The sequence below is a fragment of the Centroberyx gerrardi genome, chromosome 21 (genome assembly GCF_048128805.1).
Source record: "Centroberyx gerrardi isolate f3 chromosome 21, fCenGer3.hap1.cur.20231027, whole genome shotgun sequence".
NCBI lineage: Eukaryota > Metazoa > Chordata > Actinopteri > Beryciformes > Berycidae > Centroberyx > Centroberyx gerrardi.
The window spans coordinates 6,182,058-6,207,421 of NC_136017.1; the positions used below are offsets into that span (position 1 = coordinate 6,182,058).

General features: G+C 43.6%; 1 protein-coding gene across 1 annotated transcript; it reads right to left on the reverse strand.

The window, feature by feature from the left end:
* Nucleotides 1-17,297: 17,297 nt before the first annotated feature.
* On the reverse strand, nt 17,298-24,823 carry LOC139930481 (transmembrane protein 182-like). The gene is made up of 6 exons (XM_071923689.2): nt 24,629-24,823; nt 23,790-23,886; nt 23,143-23,271; nt 22,911-23,048; nt 20,073-20,271; nt 17,298-17,520 (listed from the first exon to the last, which is right to left on the reverse strand). Exons 1-6 carry the CDS (start codon nt 24,821-24,823, stop codon nt 17,298-17,300), a joined length of 981 nt encoding a protein of 326 aa, XP_071779790.2.
* Between the last annotated feature and the right edge of the window lie 541 nt (nt 24,824-25,364).

Genomic DNA, 25,364 nt, shown 5'->3' on the forward strand with positions numbered 1-25,364 from the left:
CCGCGCCGCCTTTGATGTACCGCTACTCGGCCCGCACATGCGGCTTTGATACAAGAGGTCAGCGCGGCCGGTCGAGAGGACTTACCTGACACAACAGGCCTCTGGGAAAGGAGCAGTCGGGTCAGCTGCACAACAGCAGCGGGCCAAGAACCGGACACTAGACCGCTGAAGAGGAGGAAATTCATATTCATGCTTGGATCACACAACATCACACATGTAGTCAGAAATACAATAGAGGCCTTTCAGGTGATGCAACACACCCTGTGGCAGCCATATTGGAGGTCCATCAGCTCTTGGGTGACAAGCTGTGAACACCTGATTACTAAATATACAATGTGGCTGTCTCAACAGAATTCAATATAGTTCATTTCTGTGCTGTTTTTGACTGGGAGCTGATCATGTCGCCACTTATAAATTGGATCAATTTTGCCTTTAGATGTTAGCTAGCTAACCATAGGGCTAACTATCACAGTCTTCTTATAAACAAATCTGATTGGCATACAAGCTAATGAATCTAGAGGCTAGATGACTAGTAGTTGCATGGTAGCATGACGGGTTGCTTTGCTAAATTAGCCTGTTGCTAGTTAGCTAGCTAACTGACACTGACACTTTTCAAACATGCATGGAGTAGAAACTATAGGCTCCAAACAGGCGCAATGACACAATATGGAAACAAATCTACCTTATCAGACTATTCACTTTTACTGAATGGATCTACAACCACACCACCTATTTTGAGCCTGGTTGTTATAGAGATTATTTCCGCATCTCCAATTCTCCGTGGATGTCCATGATGGCTCCAGCGGTGGTTGCTAGGAGATTTGTGATGCAACTGCAAAGCCTCCATATTACTGTAATATTGATCATCCATGCACCTCCTCTCTTCTGGGGTGCTGCGGTTCCAACTCTTTCATGTGTCGAACACAGGAGGTCACGTGATAGCTGTAAGGTATGTGCTCTGGGTTGTGCTCTCTAGCTGCTTTTCCATGTAAAACCAAGACACATGTACCGACTCCTTCTTCGGGTGATCTGTATTGACACGAGTTGAGTGATGCCAGAGCAAGCTATTGAGGGAAGAGATAAAGATGCAGGAAGACAGATGTTCTCGCTGTTACAATTCCTTCTTTTCAGCCTCATGAATATGTCGTCAGCGGAACTTCGTGCTTATAGCCAGTGACACCCAGTCGAACGCTCCCTTTGGTTTTGTAGCTGAACGGCAATGGCCCTTAACTCACCCCTCCACTGTCTTTTCATTGCCTACCCTTTTGTTCTGTAACATAAAAGGAGAGGGGTCTACATGGAGAGGCAGGAGGACCCTTTGAATAACGTGCTGATCAATAAAGACCATCACGCATGGAGATAATGCTGGAGAATTTAGAGTGCGGGTCGTTGAAGTGTCAGTGATAGTGCTCATAATGAGAAAGGGTCCGTAGGTCGTTTTCTCGCTCAGTTGACCATTCAGAGTGGAGGTGCAGTTTTGTCTCAGGTCTCCAATAGAAATGTTCTCTTTGATGGGGTTCGCGGGTTTGCGGACACCTAGAGGTTAGAGAGTCTTGTAGGTGGACTGTTGATTCGAATCCGGAAACCAGCTGTGAAAATCTTGGTGGGTAAAGTGATTGAGAACGTCTTTTCACTCCCTAAGTAACTGCAGGTTTTCAGTCCAACAAAAGACAAATCGAAAGACAGTGATTAGTTCCAAGGTGTGCTAATCAGTGAAATCACCTGTCCCTGACCTAAATCAAAGTACTGCATGTCTGGATGATGTTGTAAATAAAGAAAGGTACCTGTATCTTTGTATTTCACTCACTTTTATAATTTCTCTGCTACTTCAGACCCACCTGGAACACTGATTACTGCCTAGGATGTGTTATCAGACATGTAATTCAATGTCATGTCACCTTATACCGCTCATACAGTTCCAGTCAGTTCAAGAAAGTATCAAACATGCCACTGAGGGACACACTTGTCAATTACAGTCCAATCAACCAGTGCCAATTGTGCAGGAATATTTGCTTGGTATTTCATGCTTAAATGTGATAACTGATAGTTAGGTATGGATCATTTTTAGCATGGGTGTCCCAAGTGTGACCCTAGCCTGTCGCTTTTAGTGCCATGCTCTACCCTTTGAACCACAGGACCACACCAAAGTGCAAAGCAGGATCAGAATAGCTTTGGAATTGTTGGCTAGTAAATTTTTATTTCACACATATTGTCTACCGTCAGGACATTGCAGAGTATTCTAGGTCTCACTTGTTTTTGTGTAGTTTCTGCAGACCCTTTCACATGATCCAGCAAATAGCCTTTCACTTACAGGGATCCTGCCCAAAATCATAACAAAGCTAATTAATAGGAAATAGTGCATCGAGTGCATTGTAAAATAGAGCTTTGATGAAGGAAATTACCCCATAAAGTGAAAATATTTATATTTTCTTTTATGATCCGCTATGTAAAAACCTCTACGATTTTACATGTATATTTTATGCATTTAGTTGACTCCAAAGTATCTTAGTGCATTAGGAAGAAATTCCTAGATCACCAAGACTGCAGCAAGCAGTCAAGAGTGCAAGGTTCAGAGTTTCAAAGCGCTGACAATAGCTGTAACAAAATAATCCTTTGACACTAGAATGATTATGTATGATAAGAGAAGTGCTAGGTAAATAAATAAGAGCGAAGGAAAAAGGGTAGAAAGTTTAGCTTTTTCTTCTTAACTTCAAGACATTAGAGCAAGCAGAGGAAAATGTGATGCGATTCAGAGTGGGGGTCATGAAACATTTCTTGAGTTCTCAGGCTACAAATTAATGCGCGCGGTGTTACATCGACTTCACAATCTGTTTGTTCACATTCACTACAATTTCTATGGACTCTGACAGACTAATTCAGAGGTGGACCACTGCTTCTCAAGTTGTTCATAGTATAGATTCGCTGCTGCTCTTGTTAAAGTTATAATCCAAGACATTTTCCTATAAATAAATGTCTTTTAAAAGCTTTTACATTTGCTGTGCTAAACTCCTGGTAGGTGTTGCCTGGGAAAAAAATCCTCAGTTTGTTTGGAATAAATAGAAGAAGTGGGAAGTTAGCATGAGCAGTGATAGCCACCATGGCTGAACAGACAAAGAAAAGAGCGCTACCTACAGAAAGTCAAACTTCATCAACAGAAAATCCAAGGAAAAAGACGTCAAAGTCCCGCCCACACTGTTTGATTGACAGGCAATCTCTAGGAAGTGCAGTGCAGAAACACGACAACAATGAACGCTTGGCACCAAAGATGAAGACTAAACATAAAACCAGGATCTTGTGGATTACCACTTTAAATCTAAAAGATCCAAAACCTCAACCCCTGGAAACACGGCGTCCCGCTCTGGCTTCTTCGCGAACCGCAGGCCTCACAGAGTGTCTGCTGAGTGCGAGGTGTGTGTGGCACAATTAGGAGAATATCAGCGTTATCGCCTGCTCCTTTCACTCTTCTCATGATGAGCTGTGCTGCCGAGTGTGTTGTTGCCTAATTCCCCCTAACTACAGCCCTGTGTAATCACATACCCCAATTAACCACCCCGGCTCCCCGTTTCCTGCGCCGCGCACGCCGCCCCGTCTTCTCGCCACACCGCGTAATTAGCTTTCATCTGAAAATGAAAAGAAAGGAGCACCTCAGCGATTGTGCAGCCACTCTCCCTTTCTCCCCGTCTCTACCCATCTCTCTAGCGCGCTGCTCCTCGTATCATAATGGCCGGCAATTTCAATCAGATGGATTTTTATCGCTGACACTAAGAAGAATTGGCCCTCATCCTAGTCCCTCCTTCCGCTACCCCACAAAAAACCAACCTGCCTCGTTTGACAGCTTATGTTTGTGAGACAGCTAGTGAGGAGAGACCGAGGGGCCCCAGTTTGATATTTACAAAGGATTTATTCCCCATTTCGTGGATGTGTTTCATAAGGGGAGGATCAGGTTACATGTGTCCCAACAAGGTGTGGTATTCCTTAATTTACATCCACCGAAATGGGAAAAAGCACACACAAAAATCAACTTCAGACTTTTGGTTTTAATCACTTTGTTGTTTGTTGAAGCACATAATAGCACCATTCTCTGTTTAATTGTTCTGGAGCAATTTTCTTAAAGGAATACAAAGAACAGTCACTCAGTTCCCATAAAGCACCTACTCAGTTGGACACCCTACCGTTTTAAGATGGGAAGGAGGTATCTGAGAGTCACTGCGCTCGTTCAGCAATCATCAGCCTATTGCTTTCACTTGATGGTCCTCCCAAATAAATTGTAGTAGCGAGGCCCTCTGTCACCCTTCTCCGAATATATGAGTTTGAACATCAGCTTTGCACGGGCCTACAGACCCACTGATATGGATTACTTTTTGTTTTCCAAATAATAATAGTCAGATTTGATGTTGACTAAATAAGGGAGCACAAAAGTGAGGTCACTGACTACATTTACACGCACAGAGCAACTCACCAATTTGCCATACTCTGTTTAAGGTCCTATCCGGGTTAATTAAGCATCACACCCTGCAATTGAATACCTGTTGCCACCACCTCCCCTCTTTTTTAAGGTTTTATTTTGGTGCCTTTACTAGACAGTTGAAAGTGGACAGAGACAAGGGAAGATTGTTGCAGAGAGAGAGGGACGACATGCAACAAAGGTCCTGGGCCAGATTCAAACCCAAGACGTTGCGGGTACATGGGTACGCGCCTTAGACCTCTGACCCACCGGGACGTCCAGCCAGCTCTCCTCTTTCACTGAGCAGCAGGCTACTTCTAATACAGGAGAAAGAAATGATGACACCAATAATAGTAGGAGTTTGTGCAGACAGTGTAAACCGAAAGAGAAAGGAGTGAGATGTTTACATGCATTTACTATCTCCAGTTCTCAAAATGGGGTCATGACCTGAACCGGATTTGTTATGACGTTTACATGCGTCGACCCAAAACTGGGTCACTTGAGTATCCAGGTTGAGAACAGAATTCTCTCTGCATGTACGCCCGTTTTGTGTACAGTTTCGCCGCCGTGAAAGTTCAAAAGTTCAACTTGCCTTTGTTGTGATTTATACTTCATCTAATTACGTGATAGAGCGCTCCCTGCTGAACGACAAAGTTCTTCTCCGTTAGTAGGACAGAGTGGTTCAGTTCACTGTTAGCAAGTGGCTTCCCACCAGATGAAAAGAGAGATGGTATCATTAGGAACTTATCAGCGGCGTGAATGCTCCTCACAGGTACAGTGGTAATGTGACATGAACGCCACACTCCGGTGTCACCAAGAACAGTTCCAGTCGGGCGAATCATTGTTCAGCCGTGCATGTGAGCAGCCTGTTAATGACACAGGCTGACATTTACCAGATAATAAGGTGTTTAATCCCGTTCTCCTATGGAGACGATTTGCAGGTGGAACGAACCGAAGACCTTTTAGTTTCAAAACATGGCGAGGGCGAAGACTCTATCTGAATTCTTGGTTCTCGCCTCATTCCCTCTCTCTCTCTCTCTACCCACCATCCCCCTCTCTTGCCTCTCAACCTGTTTGTTCTCTTATCTCTGCTTGTCCTGAACGAATCGATGAGGCGCTCGTTAGCCCAGGGATGTTCATCGGCGGGTGCTTGCTCAGAGAAGAAATTGGCCCAGAATGGGGGGTGGGAGGGTGGGGCGGCGGGGGTTACCGGGGGAAGGGGCAAACGCAACCCCTATGTGCACTTAAACACACACTTAAATTCATACAGCAGCCTTGAACGGGCAAACATTATGAAGTGTAGCGGATCTTAGGGCTGGGCGATATATTGTATAATATCGATATCGTGATATGAGACTAGATATCACCTGGGATTTTGGTTATATTGTGAAACAACTTAAATGCTACTTCTTCCTGTCTTAAAGGCTGCGTTACAGTAAACTAACAAAATTTTCTGAACTTATTAGCCTGTTCTGGCTGAGTAAAATGATCAATGATTGACTTTACCTGCTCCTTATATCCACATTACTTATTACTGACTACACATTACTGATTACTAACGATCATTACTAATTTTCAAATTTTTCTTGTGTGTAAATATCTTATGAAAGCATGAATACTCATCCCCAAAATATCGTCACATTATCGATATCGAGGTATTCGGTCTAGAATATTATGATATTTGATTTTGTCAATATCAGCGGTGCACTGGACACAAATGTTTAAGGTTTTAAGATTTTACAATTTCTCACTTTCTAATTTAGCAAAGCAAAACTTGAACTTTACACAAAAATGTTTCCTCTACATTTCACCACTGCCTCCAATTTTCATGACCGGAGGAGGATAGAAATTGCATGTTTAGAAAAAGGAATCGCCCGCCAACAAATTACGTCTGAAATTACGGAGAGTTTGATTCGCACAGGATTAGTAGTTCTTAGTCTTCAAGTTTTATAGACATGGGATTAAAATCACAGACGATGGCCGCAGTTGTTACAAATCACCGGACGTCCCGGGGCGATATTAGTCACCTGCGAATAGGGCTTTTGTGATTTCTCTCCTCAAGTTTCAACTTCTTCGTACACGGAAAGATGTGATGGAACTTTGAAGCAGTGATGAAGCAGTTTTGTCACATTTCATTAAAAACGTTATTTCGCTCACTCGCCATTTCACATGAGCGGAGCTGGCTTCCGGCGGCCGAGCATGGTCGCTTTCACACAAGCTAAATATCGCTCCTTCTATCTACAGGAGGGGGGGGGGGGGGGGCAAAGATGCGGGAGGCATTCACAGCATGAATATGTATTTGAAGTCGAGGGGAAGAAACTGTAACTGTTTTCATAATCATTTGTTATTTCAACACAATTTCCACAGAATAATGGCTCCATCGGGGCGGGTAGATAATCATATTCACAAAGTTTCTCAAAAGTACAGCACTGATTTTCCTGCCATTGGTAGTGATCAAGAGCAGACATGGACAGATAGACACGAATATGCCAATGTACCCAGGGAACTTAACACCAGCTGCATTAGTTTGGTTTCTCTTTGATGTTATTACTTTTTAACAGAATGAAAAACAATGCGGGTAAACAGATATTTATGCAATTGACACGCTCTTTCAGTTTCAATAGATTGTGTTTGCTAAGCAATGCATCCATTTTTCATTACTGCATCTCTCTTGTCATATAATTTATGCGGTGGCCTGCCATATCCCATGTTACTGACTTACTGTACGGAATAAACCTCTGTTTTTGAAGTGTGTGGGAGGGCTGATCCTGTGTCTTCAGCCTTTTATATCATTTGATCAACGCACTGAAAGAGTGGGATGTAGATGTAAAGGAGGTCTTTCTGTTCTTATCTCTTAAGCCTGTCCAAATCTGACATTTTTTGGCTGGCCACTTAGTAAGGTACAGAACAGCCGGTGGCCTTGTGCATCTTACCGAGGATGAATCCATCTGATCTTTGGAGGAGCACAGTGGCTCGCCGCGCGCCTCTTACTGACGCGCTGCATTGTGCGGCGACTTAAATCATAAACAAGATTATATGGAGATGGAAGTGATTCAGGATCAGCACTCCTACTCTTGACTGGCTCGGTGAATACAGCGCTTGGTGTATTTTCTTTATACATGAAAACCTGCTGATATACAGGAAAAATAATCACTAAAATTGTCACTGGAATTAAAGTGAGGCCTTGTTTTTAGTTTAGCCGGTTAATTTTACCCAAAAGACTAACAATGCAGAGCATATAGGTCACACATACTGTATAAACCACCACTAATTTAAAGCTGAACTAGGTAACTTTGCACATTGGCGGCTCCAAATACTGTTAACTGTTTGAAAACTCTTTGAACCCTTTTAGATCACATCCCCGGTCATATTGTGCACCTATTTAACAATATATGCCAAAAAAAATACAAAAAATCAATTTCTTTGTATTCTTATATCAAAATTCAATCATGTTTTCTTCCTGTAAAACAAAATATGCCGTGTGCTTACGTAAGCATGACTCAACCAATTTCAACCAATAATATCATGACATCCACCCATCAATCAATCTTCAACTTTTAGCGCACAGAGCTAAGAGGCTAAGATTCATTAGTTAGCTAGCTAGCAACAGCATGGTACTTCGGTGTGTCTTTGGGTGTTATGACACGCCCACTTTTCAACGTTCAAATCAAATTCCTCCCAACGTTATGTCCCGCCTGTCTTTCCTGTTTCACTCGGAAATACGTCACGATACAGAAGTTAGATACTCTCGAAATGCCGTTTCATCTCGACTTTAAGTTTCGATTCTTCACCTCCTACGCGCGGAGAAGTGTACACACCTCACACCAGAATTTCATGTGGTCAAATAGGGATCAATTAGTCGGGATGGGACGGTCTTCTCTATGTGATGATGTAACAGAATACTATGAATATGACAGGTATAGTGGTTGTTTTATCCCCATGTTACATATTTCTTAGTTCATGGTATTTATGGTGGTATCAAGCTGTCCAGTGATTTTAACTTGTTTCCAGACCTATGAAGCTTATTTCATGATATTTTTAGTCAAATTACCTCACTCCACTGGCAGATAATCTTGCTGGTTTCAATAAATTCACACATGCCAATATGACTTCTTTCAAGAAATCATCATAAAACAATGAAGAAAAGACAATTTCACTTTTACCAAGTAAATGTCCTGAAACAAGTTTGTAGAAAAGTCAAATTTGTAGAAAACGGTAAAATTATCTGCCAGTGCAGTAAGATGATTTCACACAAAAAAAAATCCTAAAATAAGCTTGATAAGTCTGGATACAAGATAAAATAACTGAACGAGTCTGTCAGTTTTTGCAATGTATTTTATTGCTTATTCTACCTTATGTCTTCCATTGTGTTCTATGGGTTTTAAGTGTTTTATACGTCTTGTGGTTCATTTTTAACCATCCTTGTCCCTCTCTGTCTGTTTTAAGTGAGTTTGCCAAAGCAAATCCCAATCAGCCGAGCTGAGACGGCAGTGAAGTACTGAACTCTGAACTCTTTCTCTCCTCGTTCCGTCTTTGTGATCAAAGTTTCTCCGGGGGAACTCTCTCTCTCAGATCCGACTCCACCTGTAGCCACACTCCCAACACACCGGGCCTTGTCCGGGCCTGCAGCCAGCATCCCGTCTGCGGCGAGCAGCGACCCTCGACTCCTCGCCGGCTTGGCACCGGAGTGACAGCGACCCTCTGCCTCTGAGGTTTGCATACAGAGGAAGGGCTTATCCTCTTAATAAATAAACCTGGAACATAGAATCACAGGAACATAGGAGGGATCAGACCTGGATCCAGCTGGCAGAGTTGTATGCTCTCTGCTCTCTCCCTCTCTCTCTCTCTCTCTCCCTCTCTCTCTCTGCATTGCGCTCCCCTCCTCTCTTCTCCGTCAGGGAGGGATTATCCCTTTCACTTAGCGCGCACGCCGCTAATTTCTCCTGCCAGGTTGAACTCCCAGAATGCACCAGGGGGATTGGCTGTCTCTGCTTCTTTTCTCTCTCTCTCTCTCTCCTCTCTCCTCGTTTGCCAGTCTTTCTCTCCGTTGCTCCTTCACTCTCTCCCCCCCTTCTGTACCTGGCTCCCTCACTTGTTTTATCTCTCCACTGGTGGGAACAGAACCCCAGTGTTTCTTTCTTCTCATCCTCTTCTTTGATGGTGTTTTACAAATTCACCTGGCAGGCTACAGGCCGCTATTCCTGGGACTCAAGACGGCACGCATACGCCTAAAAACAGATTAAGGTGCACACCTTTTCCTAAAACACGCGTTGTCTTTTTTTCTTTTTTTCTTTTTGACCTGATGCAATCCTTGTTTTATGCCTGACAAGACGGCAATTCTTGTATTTAGCGCCAATGGGGTTGAGCCGGGATCTCTGATGAATTTAAAATCTGTTCAAATATCACTACACTCCTCACACACACCACAAACATCCATTCATTTTACTCCTTCGCCGGGATTAGCGATAATTCAGCCATGTCAACGCGAGGAAAACGTCTAATATTTCTTTTAAGGACGCATCAGCTGCAGAAGTCCCACTTTCTGCTGCAATGCCTGCTGAACTTCTGCTGCACTTTTAGTTATGTATTACAATATTCGTAATGTTCGGGAAGGAATTGTCTGCAGCGCTAATGCAAGATAGATGCAGGAGAAATACATGCACTTCTTCAGCGGCTTCCACTGCACCTAATAAACTCTTTTAAATTGATTCCTGTTGACGACATACTGAGTTATCCGAGGTGTGTGAGGTCGGGGGGGTAGGGTGTGTGTGTGTGTGTGTGTGTGTGTGTGTGTGTGTGTGTGTGTGTAGGGGGGAGGCAGTGGTCTCTTACGGAGAATGTAGAGGGACACTAATCGTCTCTGACCAAAAGAAATATTCCACTGCATGTCCCATCAACCCCACGGCGCTATGGGAAATTACATTACTGTTCAGGAAGGCAGGAAGGCACCATCCATCTAACCTAACCTATATGTAGACAGAAGAGATCTCAGCTGGTGTGTGTGTGTGTGTGTGTGTGTGTGCGTGTGTGTGTGCATGAGTGTCATGGGAGTCAGACTGCTGATTCTGCTCCCTAATAACACTACATATATATATATATCTAGTTAATCATAAGAAAAAATGGGATAAAATAGACCAAAAAAATTGTATGTTCATATCTTTTCTTCACCTTTCAGATCTATGTATCTGTATCCTCTGTCTGTTTACTCAGCAGATCAAGCCAGTCTCTCACCTTCGGCTAATTCTCACACCCTCCTGATGAATTCGACAGGGCGGCACATTGTACTATAAATCGCATAAGCCCGAGAAAATACAGTAGGTATCATGTTTTTATGCTCACTCGGCAGGTTTCGCTTTCATTCACCGCGCCAATTCTGCTTCCAGACAGACAGACAGAGCGGTTTTATCGCTCGGCATCTTAAAAGACAGTCGACAAATCCACCAAAAAGCTATAGGGAGTCTTGTTGGGTTTTTTTTTAATTACTTTACATGTAATACACAGAAAAGTGTGACTGGCTTAATCCACAAACGTGAGCATGGAGACTTCCTGGCTTATTGAACACAGTAACCATCCAGCTAATGCATAAAATGAGACAGTGAATGAAATGACGCAGTGGATGAAATGGCAGAGTGAAGCCCAGGGAGCCATTTTTCCTCCACAGGTCGACTGTTTCCTATAGGGCTGGGCAATATTGACAAAATCAAATGTATGTGATATATATATGTGTGTGATGATATTTTGGGTATGACTATTGGTGCTTTCAGAAGATATTTACATTTTGAGAAACAAGCATTAGTAGGCTTTCACTGTTCATTTCACTCCAGAGCGCTAGAACAGTCAGTTCAGAAAATGGTATAATTGTAAAAGATAACTGTAACGCAGTCTTTAAGACCAGGAGAAGACAACATTTAAGCTATATCACGATATTATGATGACCAAAATCCCAGAGGATCTCTGATATCACAATGTCGATATCGATATGTCGCCCAGCTCTACTGTGTCCTGCCACCTTCTCTCAATGTGTCACCCATGGCTGACCCAGTTGGTTTCCACCACTTCTAGAAGCTTCTCCCTCTCTCTCTCTCTCTCTCTCTCTCTCTCTCTCTCTCTCTGTAAACCTCGGTGCCGGAACGCAGCCGGCATCACAAGTGTTCGCCGCCGACACCACGGCCGCCGCCGCCGCCGCCGCTCCCGTCTCCCCGGCTCACCGCGGCTGCTGAGCTGTTTGTTTAGGAATCTGGGCCCGAAAATTGTATTCCATCGACCATGCTCGCTATCAACACACAATTATCTGGGTTAATCATGTGGAACTGTGGCAAATTCACCTGGGGCTCAGGAACTAATGACATTCGCGTCTGGCCCTGCTTTAGTGAAATGGCCCCAGCACCTGCAGCAGGAACACGGAGATTGCCAAAGAAAATTTGGTCTCATTTCGTCCTCCTCAACGCCCCCCCCCCCCCCCCCCCCCCCCCCCCCCCCCACCTCCCCCCTCCCCCTCTTCCTCTTCATCCCACCCCTAACCACCCTCCCCCCCTTTCCAATCTCTCTCTCTTTCCCCTCCCTCCCTCTTTTCTCTTTCCATTTCCATCCCACTTCGCCCTTAAATTTGTTAATCTACCTCTTTTCAGGTTTCCTCCTCTGCTCGTCTCTCTCTTTTCTTTTTTTTTTTTTTTTTTTTTGTTTCTCCCACACTTTCTTCTTCTCGTCGCAGAGAGGACACCCGCGGTCGCCGGGTGCGGCGCGCGCGACAATGGGCCGGGGCGAATAAAGAACATCAATCCCCGCTCTTCCTCTCGGTGTCATCATCATAATTCCCACCGTCGAGCTTCGCTACCTGTGTGACACCTGAGCAGTAGTCGTGTGGGAAAGTGAGGAGGCGATATGGAAGACGGAGATGATATCTCTCGCGGTGAATTTTGCGACGACGCGTGCCTCCAGGTTCCGGACAGACAGCAACTTGTGTTCTCGCTGTATAATTAAAGCAGCGATTGAGCGCAGGCAGCGGGGGTGTTGATGCTCTTTCTTAGTCTCACTCTTTCTTTCTTTCTTTTGCTTTCCCTCCCTTCCCCTTTTTCTCTCTCTATCACACACACACACACACACACACACACACACACACTCACTCAATCATACACGCCACAGACTCATTTCCACTAACTTAGAGGAAGTAGAGAAACTCAATGCTCATAATTATACATCAATACAAACATATGTTTCCCAATCACAGATGCCATCCATGTGTGAAATGGGTGTCACACCGTTGGAGGTCTCATTATTTGTGAAGGTTGGGGGTGGGTGGGGTGGGGTGGGGGGGGCTGTGTAGGCGCTGTGGCTACCACCCACACCGGTCACACTGACTATGTAATACACCTCTTCTGTTGATAATCTGAAGCGATGGGTAGGAGGGGTTTTGCATGCTGAGCATATATCGGATTTATGGGATTCTATTTCCAACGACCCCCGGTTTGATGCGAGGTGCGAATCACATCCCTCCCTCCTCGGGGGAATGCGGCGGTCAACGCGGATGGATTCCTCCATCCATTCCTCCGGATGAGCTTCATTGTTTTTTTTGTTTTTGTTGTTTTTGACACCTTTGCGTGTCTTTCCAATGTCTTTGACTGGAAATAGCCGTATAGACACCGGTGTGGCGCCCACCTCGGTCACGCTTCGCTTCTTAGCCCGACCGTTGCTCAGAAGACATGGGCAGACTGAGCTGAAAACCAACTTTTGCCTCAAAGAGGTCAGCAGAAGGCTTCACCCCTCATTTAAAGCTGCGCTTGGTAAGATTTATATGCAAAAATACACCAGTTTTACCAGCCTAAACCACAAAGTGAGAGAGCCTCATCTCCACTAATCGAGACCCCGTAGATTCACTCTATTTGAGAGTGCTGTGTGACGTTCACTGACCTCACCGCACAGGATTTCCGGGTACCGAAGCACAAACAATTTCAAACAGTTACCTCTCGCTGCCATTTTGGGCCCACCAACGTACAAAAGTTGCCTAGTGTGGCTTTAAATGTATAGCTGTCTGCACTCGCGTCTCGAATATACACGCATGTGTTTGTACACAGAGACATATTTCCGTACACAGAGTTTATTCGAGGCCATAATTGTTAAGGGGTAATTGAAAATTTCTCTCCAAAATAATCAAATTTAAAGCTTAAGAATGCATTCTAGCCCACATAAGGAGCAACATCAGCACACACACACACACACACACACACACAAAAGGGAAGCTGTGTCTTGTTGCTCTGGAGTCCGTGACATGGTTTAACAGTCTCACAGGATCCATAAAACGCCCCCGAAGGCTTCGTATAATCTCTCCTTTTTTCCTGCTTAATAGGAGATAATACAAGTGCGCGCCCCGATGAATCAATATGCAACAGCAGCTTTAGTTTGATAATTAATACCAGCGTCGGAAATAGATTTGTGATTTGGCAGGGCAGGTCTCTCAGACTGATATGACTCCGGTCTCTCTCTCTCTCTCTCGCTATTCTCTCTCTCTCCCTCTCTCTCTCCCAACAGCCAAAGTCCCCGTTCCACTCTGTATCCACATCCCATTGAACTAATCTCATTCATTTTTTTTTTTTTTTTCAATAGCGCTAATTCTTTGACTAAAGCCTGTTATCTCATTAAAGGGCCCGCGATGGGATTCGATGGCATCCTGACATCTGTATTCATTCCCCTCGAAATTAGTCCTGACACAAATTTAATGAAAAAACACTCGGAACAGTGGAGATTAGACGTCATGCCAAGTATCACAGAAGGGAGAAAAAAATCATCTATTTAGTTTTGGTTACATTTTTGGAAGGGTGGATTAATACTGTTCCTTTTGCGCCAATAACACTCGCTTTTTTGACTGCTGGGGTCTATTGGGCCTACCTCTTACTCGGTTGTTTTGCCTCCTTTTTACGCTCAATCCGTAAGTCGGATTGAGACGCCGAGGAGTGCACCGAGTTCGCTAATGGTATTTTAAGGGTGACTGCGACACCGAGGCGCTAATTCAATATCAAATGCTCTTAAGGTAAGAAACGGGGCGGCGAGACAAAGAGGCGCACCCCTGGCCTCCGGCTGATAAACCCAGAAACCAAAGCAAAGTGAGGAAGAGGATGGGAAGTGGATTCTCCTCTCCGATCGGCAACCGCCTAACTTCGCACCCCGCCCCTCGCCTCCTCTTCATCACCCGCTCCTCCCTTATTCCACCCCACCCCACCCCTCCCCCCCCCCCCCATCACCCTCGTCAAAAGCCTGTGTCGGTTGCGGCGCTGATAATTCCCTCTGTTTGAAAAAAAAGAAAAAAAGAAGAGATGAAAGCGTTCATGGATGAAAGAAACTTGGATTTAATCTTTCTCTCCGTCTCTCGCTCTCTCTTCCAGTACACGGTGTTGATCATTTTCTTCAGGAAAGAAGGAGGAGGAATGAGGGAGAGACAGAGAGAGAGAGAGAGAGAGAGAGGGGGAAGAAATACACAGGAATGAGGCGAAAGAAGGAGAAAATAGAAATGGGAGCGAGCCCATTTGCCAGGTGCGGAGGGGGGTGGAGGACGGGGTTGTGGGCTAGTTCAATAGAAGCAGTTTACCCTTCCAAATGTACACACAGTGACCTGATGAAATAGTGGCCTGGAGAGAGGAGAGAGAGAGAGAGAGAGAGAGAGAGAGAGAGAGAGAGAGAGAGAGAGAGAGAGAGAGAGAGGCGGTGCAGGGGAGGGGAGATGGAGAGAGCGACAGATAAAGAAAAGCCATCGTTTTCCTCCCCTGCCTCATTCGGCCCTCGCCACGATAAGGCCCTTCCACTCTCAGGTATCTGTAGTCACGAGGTAAAAGGGCCTGTCATAAAGGAGCAAGGAGAGAGAGATGGAGATGGAGAGATTGGTAGAACAGACTCAGAGGAACTACAGAATAAGAGGAGACAGGCGTCGGAGAGGAGGAGTGAAGGCACGGTCGACAGGCAGTAAGGTGGATATTCACCCATCATATCAAATCAGACAAAGAGTAAAGCGCCCAACCGGATTTTTTATTTTTCCTGTTCCCTTGTTGATCCACTGGATCTTCAGTAAGCTGCACTAGGCCAGATTTTTATGTAAAAATACACCAGTCTTAGCCTAAATGACTAAATGAGTGGGGTTCTCCATTATGGCTCTTGCGGCCATATTGGAGGTCCGCAGCTCTTGGACAAGAGTGACTGAGTACAGCTGATTGGATTTCAAAACATACTACTTGGTCATCTCAAAGGAACTGAAAAGATTTGGTTAATTTCTGTGCTGTTTTTGACTGGGAATTTACGATCAATTCTGTATTTAGATAATGTCAGCTTATAGCTAGCTAACCATGTTAGCCAACGCACTGAGGGACACACTCCTTGATGCGGTTTACAGACTTCTGGCCTTTTTTGACAAGTTTCTGACCATAAGAAAACATACATAACCTATTTGAGAAGTTAAAAATCAAATTTAATGTCAGAGTGTGTGTGTCCTGATCTGGGCCAAGGGTGTCAGGAATTAGCCACCGGCACAGTGGCTGTCGTGAACACTATAGTAGCACGTTAACATTGACATTGTTCTGCTGGCTAGTTAGCTGGCTAGTTAGCTAGCTAACAAAGCCAAATACCAACTCTTTGTTTGTCGGTTAACTTAGCTGAAGCTTTTCATGCTACAACTCCGAGTGTTGGGAGTAGTAACGGGGTTAGAAACATGTCCTGTCAGGGAAACCTACATTTGGAAACAAATCTACCTCATCAGGCTATTCACTTCAACTTAAAATGGCACTGAATTGACCTTCCCTCCCTCACCACAATAATCTTTTTCAAATATCTCTCTTCCAGCCAGATCGTTGTGTAGACTATTTAGCCATTATTTGTGCACAGCCAAGAATCACATCTCTGCTAATTGAGACCCCAAAGATTCACCCTATCGCCCAAATGAAATTTCGGTGTCTGGTATGGACACTGGTGGTAAATTCACCCACAAGGACATGACAAATCAAAACTTTAGAGTGAAATCCAAACTGTCTCATTAAAAGAGTCTCATCTCCACTAATTGCGATCCTGTAGATTTGCAAATTTTGAAATTCTGGTATCAGGTATGGACGTTTCTCCAGAGTGAAATCCAAACTGCCTCCAGTGAGCAGCACTCCGATCTTTTCCTCTCTCATGTCTTTGGTACTCTTAAAGCGATCACAGACCAACCGGGCTGGTAAACATGAGTGCTCTGTGTGCGGTTTACTGACGTCATGTTGTATGTATTTCTGGGTATTGAACAGTTACCTCTCACCGCCATGTGGAGCCGCTGTACATGCACAGCTGTCTAGTGCAGCTTTAACCTGCGGCAGAGAGGCCAGGCGGGGGAGAGAGAGAGGAGGACAGGGCGCCGGGCCACGGACCTCATTATCCACCGCTGAATGGCCCGAACAGATGAAATGGAAGGTGGAATAAGGCGGGGACAGAGGGTAAGAGAAGAGGGGAGGGGAGGTGAGGGAGGAGGATCCGACGGCAGGGACGAGGGAAATGGAAGAACCTGTGACTCAAAATGATTTGATGAAGAGAGGAGTGGGGGCAAAATACAGAGAAGATCTGGTGAAGAGTAAAAACAGGGAGAGAAGTTTCTGTTTGATTCCCTTATGCCCTGTGAATACACTGTTCATTATATCACTTTCTCTCTCTTTTTTCTTTTCCCCCATACTAGATTGGCTCATTTAGATATTGACCTGCGGTAATCAAATTTGAAAACTCTGAAATGCACTAAATGTAGGCTATAGGTTAGATAACTCCTAGTCCTGTTCCTAAATTAAATTTCCCAAATTGCTTTTGCAGTCAGCGCTTTAAGGCCGGGGAGAAAGACAAGTCTCAGCCCAGCCGCTCAGCAGTCGAGGCTTATTGTGGAGTTGTTGTAAGGCGCATCGCAGGCCCGAGGACACCGGCATCCTCCCAGGGGGGGCGGCGGTAGTAGCGGTGGTGTGGGGGTGTTGGATTTTATAGCCCGCAGCTCCCCAGCCCCACTTTGCCAGCCGGGGCAAGGAGCCATATGGCAGTCAACCGTGGCTCCGGCCAGCTCCGGCTCATATGTATGGAAAACACAAGGTCTGGAGAGAGGAGTCACAGGGGGTCACACTAGTCAGAGTGGCAGCCCGAGGTCCTGGTGCAGGTTAGAAGGTCTTGGTTCGGGAGAAGAGGCTAATTTCTTCTACTTGGCTGAATAATTGCGCCCCCTGGGTTGGCCTCTGGGTAATGTGGAGGTAGAGCAGAGCGTACCGACGTGAAGGGCGAGCGGGGGGTGGAGAGGGGGGGGGTTCAGGAGAGGCGCTGGGATAACAGAAAAGGCTATGTCCGAAATGGTTACTCATTAAATCCGTTTTACAATATCAAGAGGTCGAAACATCCTCACACTATTATTGCTGTGCTTTGCACTGTGTCGTGCTCTTGATTGGAACAATACATGCTTACATTGCTCATGTTCACATTATGTTCATTATGGTTATACATGCCTGCAACATCAATAGTAATTCCACTGCAGATGATATGCTGCACCTTGAGATGTTTACATTTCCAACAGCATATCCATTAATAAGCTTTATAAAATGGGTCCATGCACAAACCAAATACTAAACAAAATCCAGTAGGTGAAGAATTAGACTGAAATTGAAAGTAGAATCTCTTTGTAAAAAAAAAAAAAAAAAAGTGGGGTGAGTTGGTGCAATAAGTTGCTTCTTGGGATGTCTTTGTTGCCCCTGGAGTAATTGCTGTGGACAGTTCTATCTACTGGGGACAAAGACCAGTGTGATGATGTGATGCAAAGGACTACTACTGCTGCTGGTGTGTGTGTGTGTGTGTGTGTGTGTGGATTCGAGTATAAGGCTGACAGTTACAACAGCACCACACACACTCATGGACACACACACACACACACACACACAGCTGCACTCACACATAAACCAAGTAATGAATCTGCCATGATCCTGCTTTCAAGAAGAAGAGAAGGGGGGGGGGGGGAGATTGAAACCAAGCGATATGACTGAATCTCTGCGTATTCATTAGAAAATAAAGATCACCCTTTAAACCCGTGGCTGCCTGGCTGGTGGCGGCGGCGGTGTGACGAGGCAGAGGAGGTGACAGAGATGTTTAAACGCAGTGAGGGCCAGGGAAGCGAATGTGACATGCTCAGGTGTAATTATACTCACCTAGTTCACAGCGGAGATTAAGAAGGGAAGGGATAGAGAAGCGGAGGAGCGTCAGACATAAAAGAATATAGGAAGACTCGCTGATGAGCCGTGTCGACTCTCTCTCTCTCTCTCTCTCTCTCCCTCCCTCCTTCTTTCTCTCCTTTGTCACTGTATCATCTCAAGATCTCACTTCTGTTTGCCTTTTCCAATTATCAAGGTGTGACTGTGGGCTTCCACGATTTTTTCTTTTTTTTTTTTTTTTCCAATATGAAGTTAACTATACTGAACTAGAAAAAAAAACAAAAAAAAAAAAATCATTTTCTTTGTTTGGCAGAAAAACAGCAGTTGAATTAATTATCACTTACAAATTTTTCTCTCTCTCTCTCTCTCATCCCATCCTCTGCCTCTGCGCTGCGGGCCTGATCTAATACGAACGCTGCAACTTTGCATTTTGCTGCGATGTTGTCGGACATCATTGTAAGGACGCTCCTTCAGATAATGTGATTTATTGGGGTTGGAAAAACAACACTGATGCTCTCTGCACTGTCTTCACACAACGTAACGCTGAGCCAACACTGCCCTCTAGTGGCTGCTGTGAGTCTCACACCGGCATGAAGTGGCCCCGCTGTCAGAAAATAGATCATGACAGTCTAATTTATTATCTCCATCCCTCTGACCCAATACTTCAGAGCTGCAGCCTGATGTCCTAATGACAGGCAGTCACAGTCACACTCAATCATCTCAACCCTTCCACAAACACACCAGCGGCTTCCTCTCTCCCTCCGCTTTCGTCAAAGTTGATTCATCAATTATAATGAAGCAGGGGAGAGTATTTGAAATAATTACAATGGGGTTGTGTTAAGTAGATTACAAAAAAAAACAAAAACGGCTACAATGATCAACTGCAAATTAAGTATTCCAATTATCCCGACTGGTTCAAGTGGCAATCTGTGAGATCCACGTTTGGTGCTCATTGGTGTGGTGTTTCCGCACTGTACGTCCCAGAGATCACCTGTCAATCAAACAGCATGGGGGCGGAGCTTGGATTCCATATACATTCCATATCAACACTCTCGCTCAATCAGACTTCATAGATATGAGCAAAGTTCTTGTTTTTCCAGTGTGTTGGGTTGGGTTTCAATACCCAAAAGTAAGACTTCTTCTCAGGCAGGACAGCAAGGCCCAAACTGTTCCAAGCTCCCTAGACCGCCCCCCAAATCCATACAGTGACACAATGGCAATCACTGATTTGACAGTATGAGCTCGCATTACAAATCAATGCATCAAAATCTGAAGTTTCATTACAAAACAAGATGTTTGACAAAGAGTGACGCCTACTAAAAGAAAACGCGCGGTTGATAACAAGGTAGACAAACTGGATCCTCTGTATTTTCGAGACTCACTGCTGAACGTCAGGTAATGCGAGTTCAGGTAACGAGTTTCTTTTATACGTGGACATCTGATGTTCGTTGCACCCGACCAGGATGAAGAGCAGGCCAGCCAGCAGGCAGAAGAAGACGGCGACGGGAGCCAATAGGAATGAAGGACCGTGCTGGACGCTGAGCTGGAAGGAGGGGCAGCTGGAGACTCTCTGGTGGAGGGAGAACCGCTCCAGAGTGTCCAGAACCTGGATCCACATCAGATACATCAGCACCACAGCCAGCAGGCACAGGCCTAGAAGGGAGAGACTGGAATCGTTATCATCACAGATACTGATACCATTACTATTGAATGTTACGTACTCCCAATTCAAAATGATTACAGAATTCCTACTCCAGAATCAATCCGGTTGTTTTGAAATGTTACATTTTGTGCAATGCATCAGCAGTGTCGTTTCTAACAGTCAGGCCAAGTAACTGAGATTGTAAACTGATTTGAGAGAGAGAGAAAATTTCATTCTTTAAATCGTACGATCCTAATCAGACGTTTCACACGTTTTATGCTTTGCTTTTATTGCTATTACCAGATGTTTCCCTTTCTTTTTTTTCCCTTTATTTATCTAGAATTTACCCCTCTATGTGCTTTGGCAACACCAGTAGATTTGCATGTCATGCCAATAAAGCAAGTTCAAAAATATTGGAATTGAAAGAGAGAGAGAGAGAGAGAGAGAGAGAGAGAGAGAGAGAGAGAGAGAGAGAGAGCTTTTGATGTTGACAGTTGTAGAAATATCATAATTATTGTAAGTTAAATATTTTCACTTCAAAATAACTACACAGCTATGATACTCATGCATTACAAATTTGACAGTAATATCATTTAATACATTTGGTCCCATGACAAATATTAAATCGTAGTGAAGATGTAACGCTGTAAATTTACATATTTTCACTACAAAACAACTACACAACTACACAACTACACAACTATCTCCAAAATCAATATGGTTTGAACATATACACTCTTACTTTGTTTTGGAATGTTACATTTGATGTAATATTTTGGCAATATTGTCATTCCAAGTTGCGTTGTTGATTTGTAATGAACGTCACTAGAGATGAAAACAGATTTAGTTTTCAGAAGATATGAATGAAAACCAATAGAAACTTTGGATTACTAAAAGGTCTTTCTTCATATGCATACTTCATACTGTATAATGCTAGTTGCTACGGTTACTTAACATGCTGTATAGTGACCAATGGGCCAAACTCGATAGGAACATAATTTTTCAATTAGGAGCTCTACTTTAGGAAGAACATGGTGTGGAAGATGAAGCCTGTTCACGTGTGCTCTAATTTCTGTGGCACTTTTAATTTATAGCCCCAAAATTGCATGCACAGCTTTGCTCAGTTGTAATTTTTTTTTTCTATCAATCAGGTGTACCCACAATCAGAAAAGTAATTCGATTTTATGAGTGAGAACCAAAGAGTTTCATATTAATGCTTCGTGCCACATGCAGAATACTCATGCATCACACATACATTTATCTTTCTATAAATTAGGTTCAACAACACACTGTTTTCCTAACAAGTTGCTGTGTGGTGCTCAGGAAGATTTTTCCAATATTACTTTGGATTTATTTGGAAACCACAAAGCCTTTGATTACTGATTAGAGGTTTACTGATTAGAGGCTATTTTTTGGGCAAAACATTGTAATAAAATCATTTTAAATCAATATTTTATGTCAAATGCTTTATGTCGTTGGTAAGCAGCCATGTAATAAGTGGGATAATGTACAGCAAACCGGTCATTTTTGCTAAATAAGCCCTGAAAATAAGCTTTGTGCTTGGTTCACCCTGCTGGGTTATTTTGTAATAAGCACTGGCTCTCTGGACGTTATCCCTCACATACTGAATGTTACAAAAGAGGTAAATGAAAGTGTTTTTGCTCAGTGGAACTCAGGACGGGTAGATATTCAGCAAGACTTTTGATTTATGATGAGAGACAGGGATCAAGGACTGATGTTTTGGCAGCCATGACACAAAAGGAGCCAATATCTGCCCAAGGAGAGGATTCTGGGAGGGCGGGGGGGTCAGGGATGTTTGGAGGTCTGTTTCCCAAGACTTCCAACCATATGTCAATTTTTTTTTTTGTCTTACTAAAATGGGAACTGGAGGTCTGAGAAATTCCCACCACCCTTCTCCAACCTACAACCCTGATAAAATATGGATGCCACACAGGTCACCGTTAGTTCTTTACCTGTATCTGTCGTAATAATGCATTAAAACGCATTAAAATCAATCATCAGCCACCAGGATTACACTCATATGTGATGATAGTAAAGTGTTAAAAGAACATAAAATTATTTACAGTCCAATGACTATATTCTGTATTTGATTCCGATCTTGTCTTTGTTCTTCTACTGTTTCTATGTGTTTATGTTATATATACTGTTTTTTATAAGCTGTTTTTATTGGTTTATATTGTGTTTTATTCTTTCTGTCTTTTAACAAAGTACACAAGCCAATAAAAGGATCCTGATTCTGATGATCAATCAAATCAAACTGAGGCTTTTTAACAGCTAAGCTCAGCTGAGACTGAAACACTGGGTCAAACTAAGAAACAAACTTATTTCAAATGAACTTATTATCATTATAAAACAAAACCTATAACAATGTCTCCTCACCACTGAGCCTTATTTATTTAAATGTTTTACCTTGATTTGTTTTCTTAATCCTTGATTCCATCCCATTATTTCAAAGAACATGACATCTGAATGATGTTTGATACGTCACAAAAAATAAGGAGAAAATCACTGTAATCTTTGGAAATTTACTTTATACTATCTGGGATTAGGACAGAAGCTCAAAATTTGTCCATGAGAACATTTTAGAAGCCAGACCTCTGATATGTTCCAGATATGGATCCGTCCTTACCGCCACAAAGCTGAAGAGCCCCGCCCACTTTATAGAGGTTGCGGTTGGCTAGCGGGCCAGCGCAGATCACGACAAATCCACCAATCACGACAGCCGCCACGCCCGCTACCAGGAAGATGCTCCAGAAAGTCCTAAAGACTGCGAGTAGAGGAGGAAACACATCTTGGTATCCATCCACAGATCTGGCATCTGTACTTAAGGCTGATCTGTATAAAAAGAAAATAATACCAACCGATGGCAGAGTCGGGTTCAGAGGGTTGTGCAGGTAAACTGTGTGGCTTCACCGGTGTGCTGATTGGCTCATAAACAGGAAATGGGAAGAGGAACGCGGACTGGCAGACCTTTGATGGTGGCTGATTAGCTAAGGGGGGGAAAAGGCACCAGAGGGAAAAGCAGTGGTGGAAAAAACACTCAAATCCTTTACTTAAGTAAAAGTATAGAAGTTTTAGCAGTCAAATCTACTTAAGTATCAAAAGTTAAAGTACTCATTCATTCAGAGTGTTAAATTATTGAAGCATTAACCTGTAAGAAGTGTTTTAATGTTGTCGGTCTAACTGCTCCATATACTTTTGGGGAGTTTAAACTCTAACAATGCAACATATTTTATGAGCTTATCGTATGTTTTGCGTGTAAAACCTTATTCTGCAAAGTAACTAGTAACTCCAGCCGTCCGATAAATGTAGTGGAGGGAAAAGTACAAGATTTCCCTCTGAAATGTAGTGGAGGAAAAGTATAAAGTCTCACAAAGTGGAAATACTCAAGTAAAGTGCCAGTACCTCAAAATTGCACTTAAGTACAGTACTTGAGTAAATGTACTTAGTTACTTTCCACCTCTGGGGAAAAGGAAGTTATGAAATGTACACTAGTACAGGTCCTTACGGATCCAAAGGTCCCACACGGAGTATTCATCAGGTCTGGAAATGAAAGAGCAGCGCCAGAACAGACCCTCATGGAAGAACCTCACACCGTCCGCAGCCTGCCGGATCAGAAAAACAAAAAGGTTAAAATAAACGTCCTCTGCTTTTAAAATGATGTGCGAGCCAGAGACCTCATCAGGACAGGATCTAATGAAATCCTTTATGTGATCCAGTGCATCACACTGAATTATTGCTGCACTTTGACTTGGAAAAAATCTAGTTTTGTGTTACAGTATACAGCACCAGTCAAAAGTTTAAAGACACATTTTTCTTCATTTTTCACATTTTAGAATAATAGTAAAGACATCAGAACTATGAAATAACACAAATGGAATTAGGCAGTGACCAAAAAAAGTGTTAAACAAATCAAAACTATCTTATATTTTAGATTCTTTAAAGTAGCCGCCCTTTGCCTTGATGGAAAGGCAAAGGCTTTGGAAAGAAATTCATACATAGGATCAACTTCACTATTTATATTTTTCTAAGAAACACATTTCAAGCATTTAAGCATAAGCCTTTAGATCAAAATGGCTTTAAGATAATGAAAAACATGGTACATTCATGTGTCCAAACTTTTGACTGGTAGTGTAAAAACAATTGTTTGAAGTACTGATGCAGGATAAATGCCTAAACGAGGACTTCCACCAATAACCAGGGACACAAAGATATGCGTTACATCCACAGTGTGGGTGCTGCGGCTTTGACCCTTTGCACCCCGAACTTTGCTGCTCGTCACGCTGGCTCTCCAGGAATTTTTAAAGTTACTTGGTCTTAAATGTGAAGGTTAATAAACACAGATACCTTGGCGTTGCTCTTCCCGTGTCTCAAGCCGCTTCCTCCACCCTCCCATACGCTCCTGTCTCCTGGCGAGCCGCAGGACTCGGAGGCCAGCAGCCAGTACTCCGTCCCGCAGGAGAGCAGCGCCGACAGAAACCCTACTGCCCCGAAAAAGGAAGCCAGGAAGACGAGCACCTTCTGCCTCTCAGCAGGAGACATGTCAGTCAATATTTCTAATATTTCTCCGTCTTGTCCATGTTGTTTTTTGCAGCCGTCAGCCTCCCTGCCTCTCTTTTTTTTACCCGTTTGTCATTTGTCTCTTCTTACTGTAGCTTGAGTATTAATGTGTATAAAATGCTGTAAAGGTGCCAGTTCAGCCTGTTAAAAAGACATCAAATAAATCCTCATATACTCTGAAGAGCATGTCTAAATGTCCACTTAGGCTTTTACTACAAGAAGTGAGCAGGAATCCCCTCGCCAAACTGACCAATCAGGTGTGTGTGTGTGTGTGAAGTGGTTGTATGAAAATAAATGCAGGCGTCATGTGTTGGTGACCTAGAGGGGTTTGGTTACAGAGGTTTTTGCTCACACAAAAATAGCAGTGTTATGCTGAGAACAGATGCCATGTTGACAGCAGGATAGATTTCTGTATTATGTTGTTTTAACAAGAAGCTTACTATCTAGAAAGCCTGGATTGGGCGTGTTTTTGAAGGAAATTAGACTCCACATTGATTTAGTTTCTCTCTCTCGTAATAAAAAG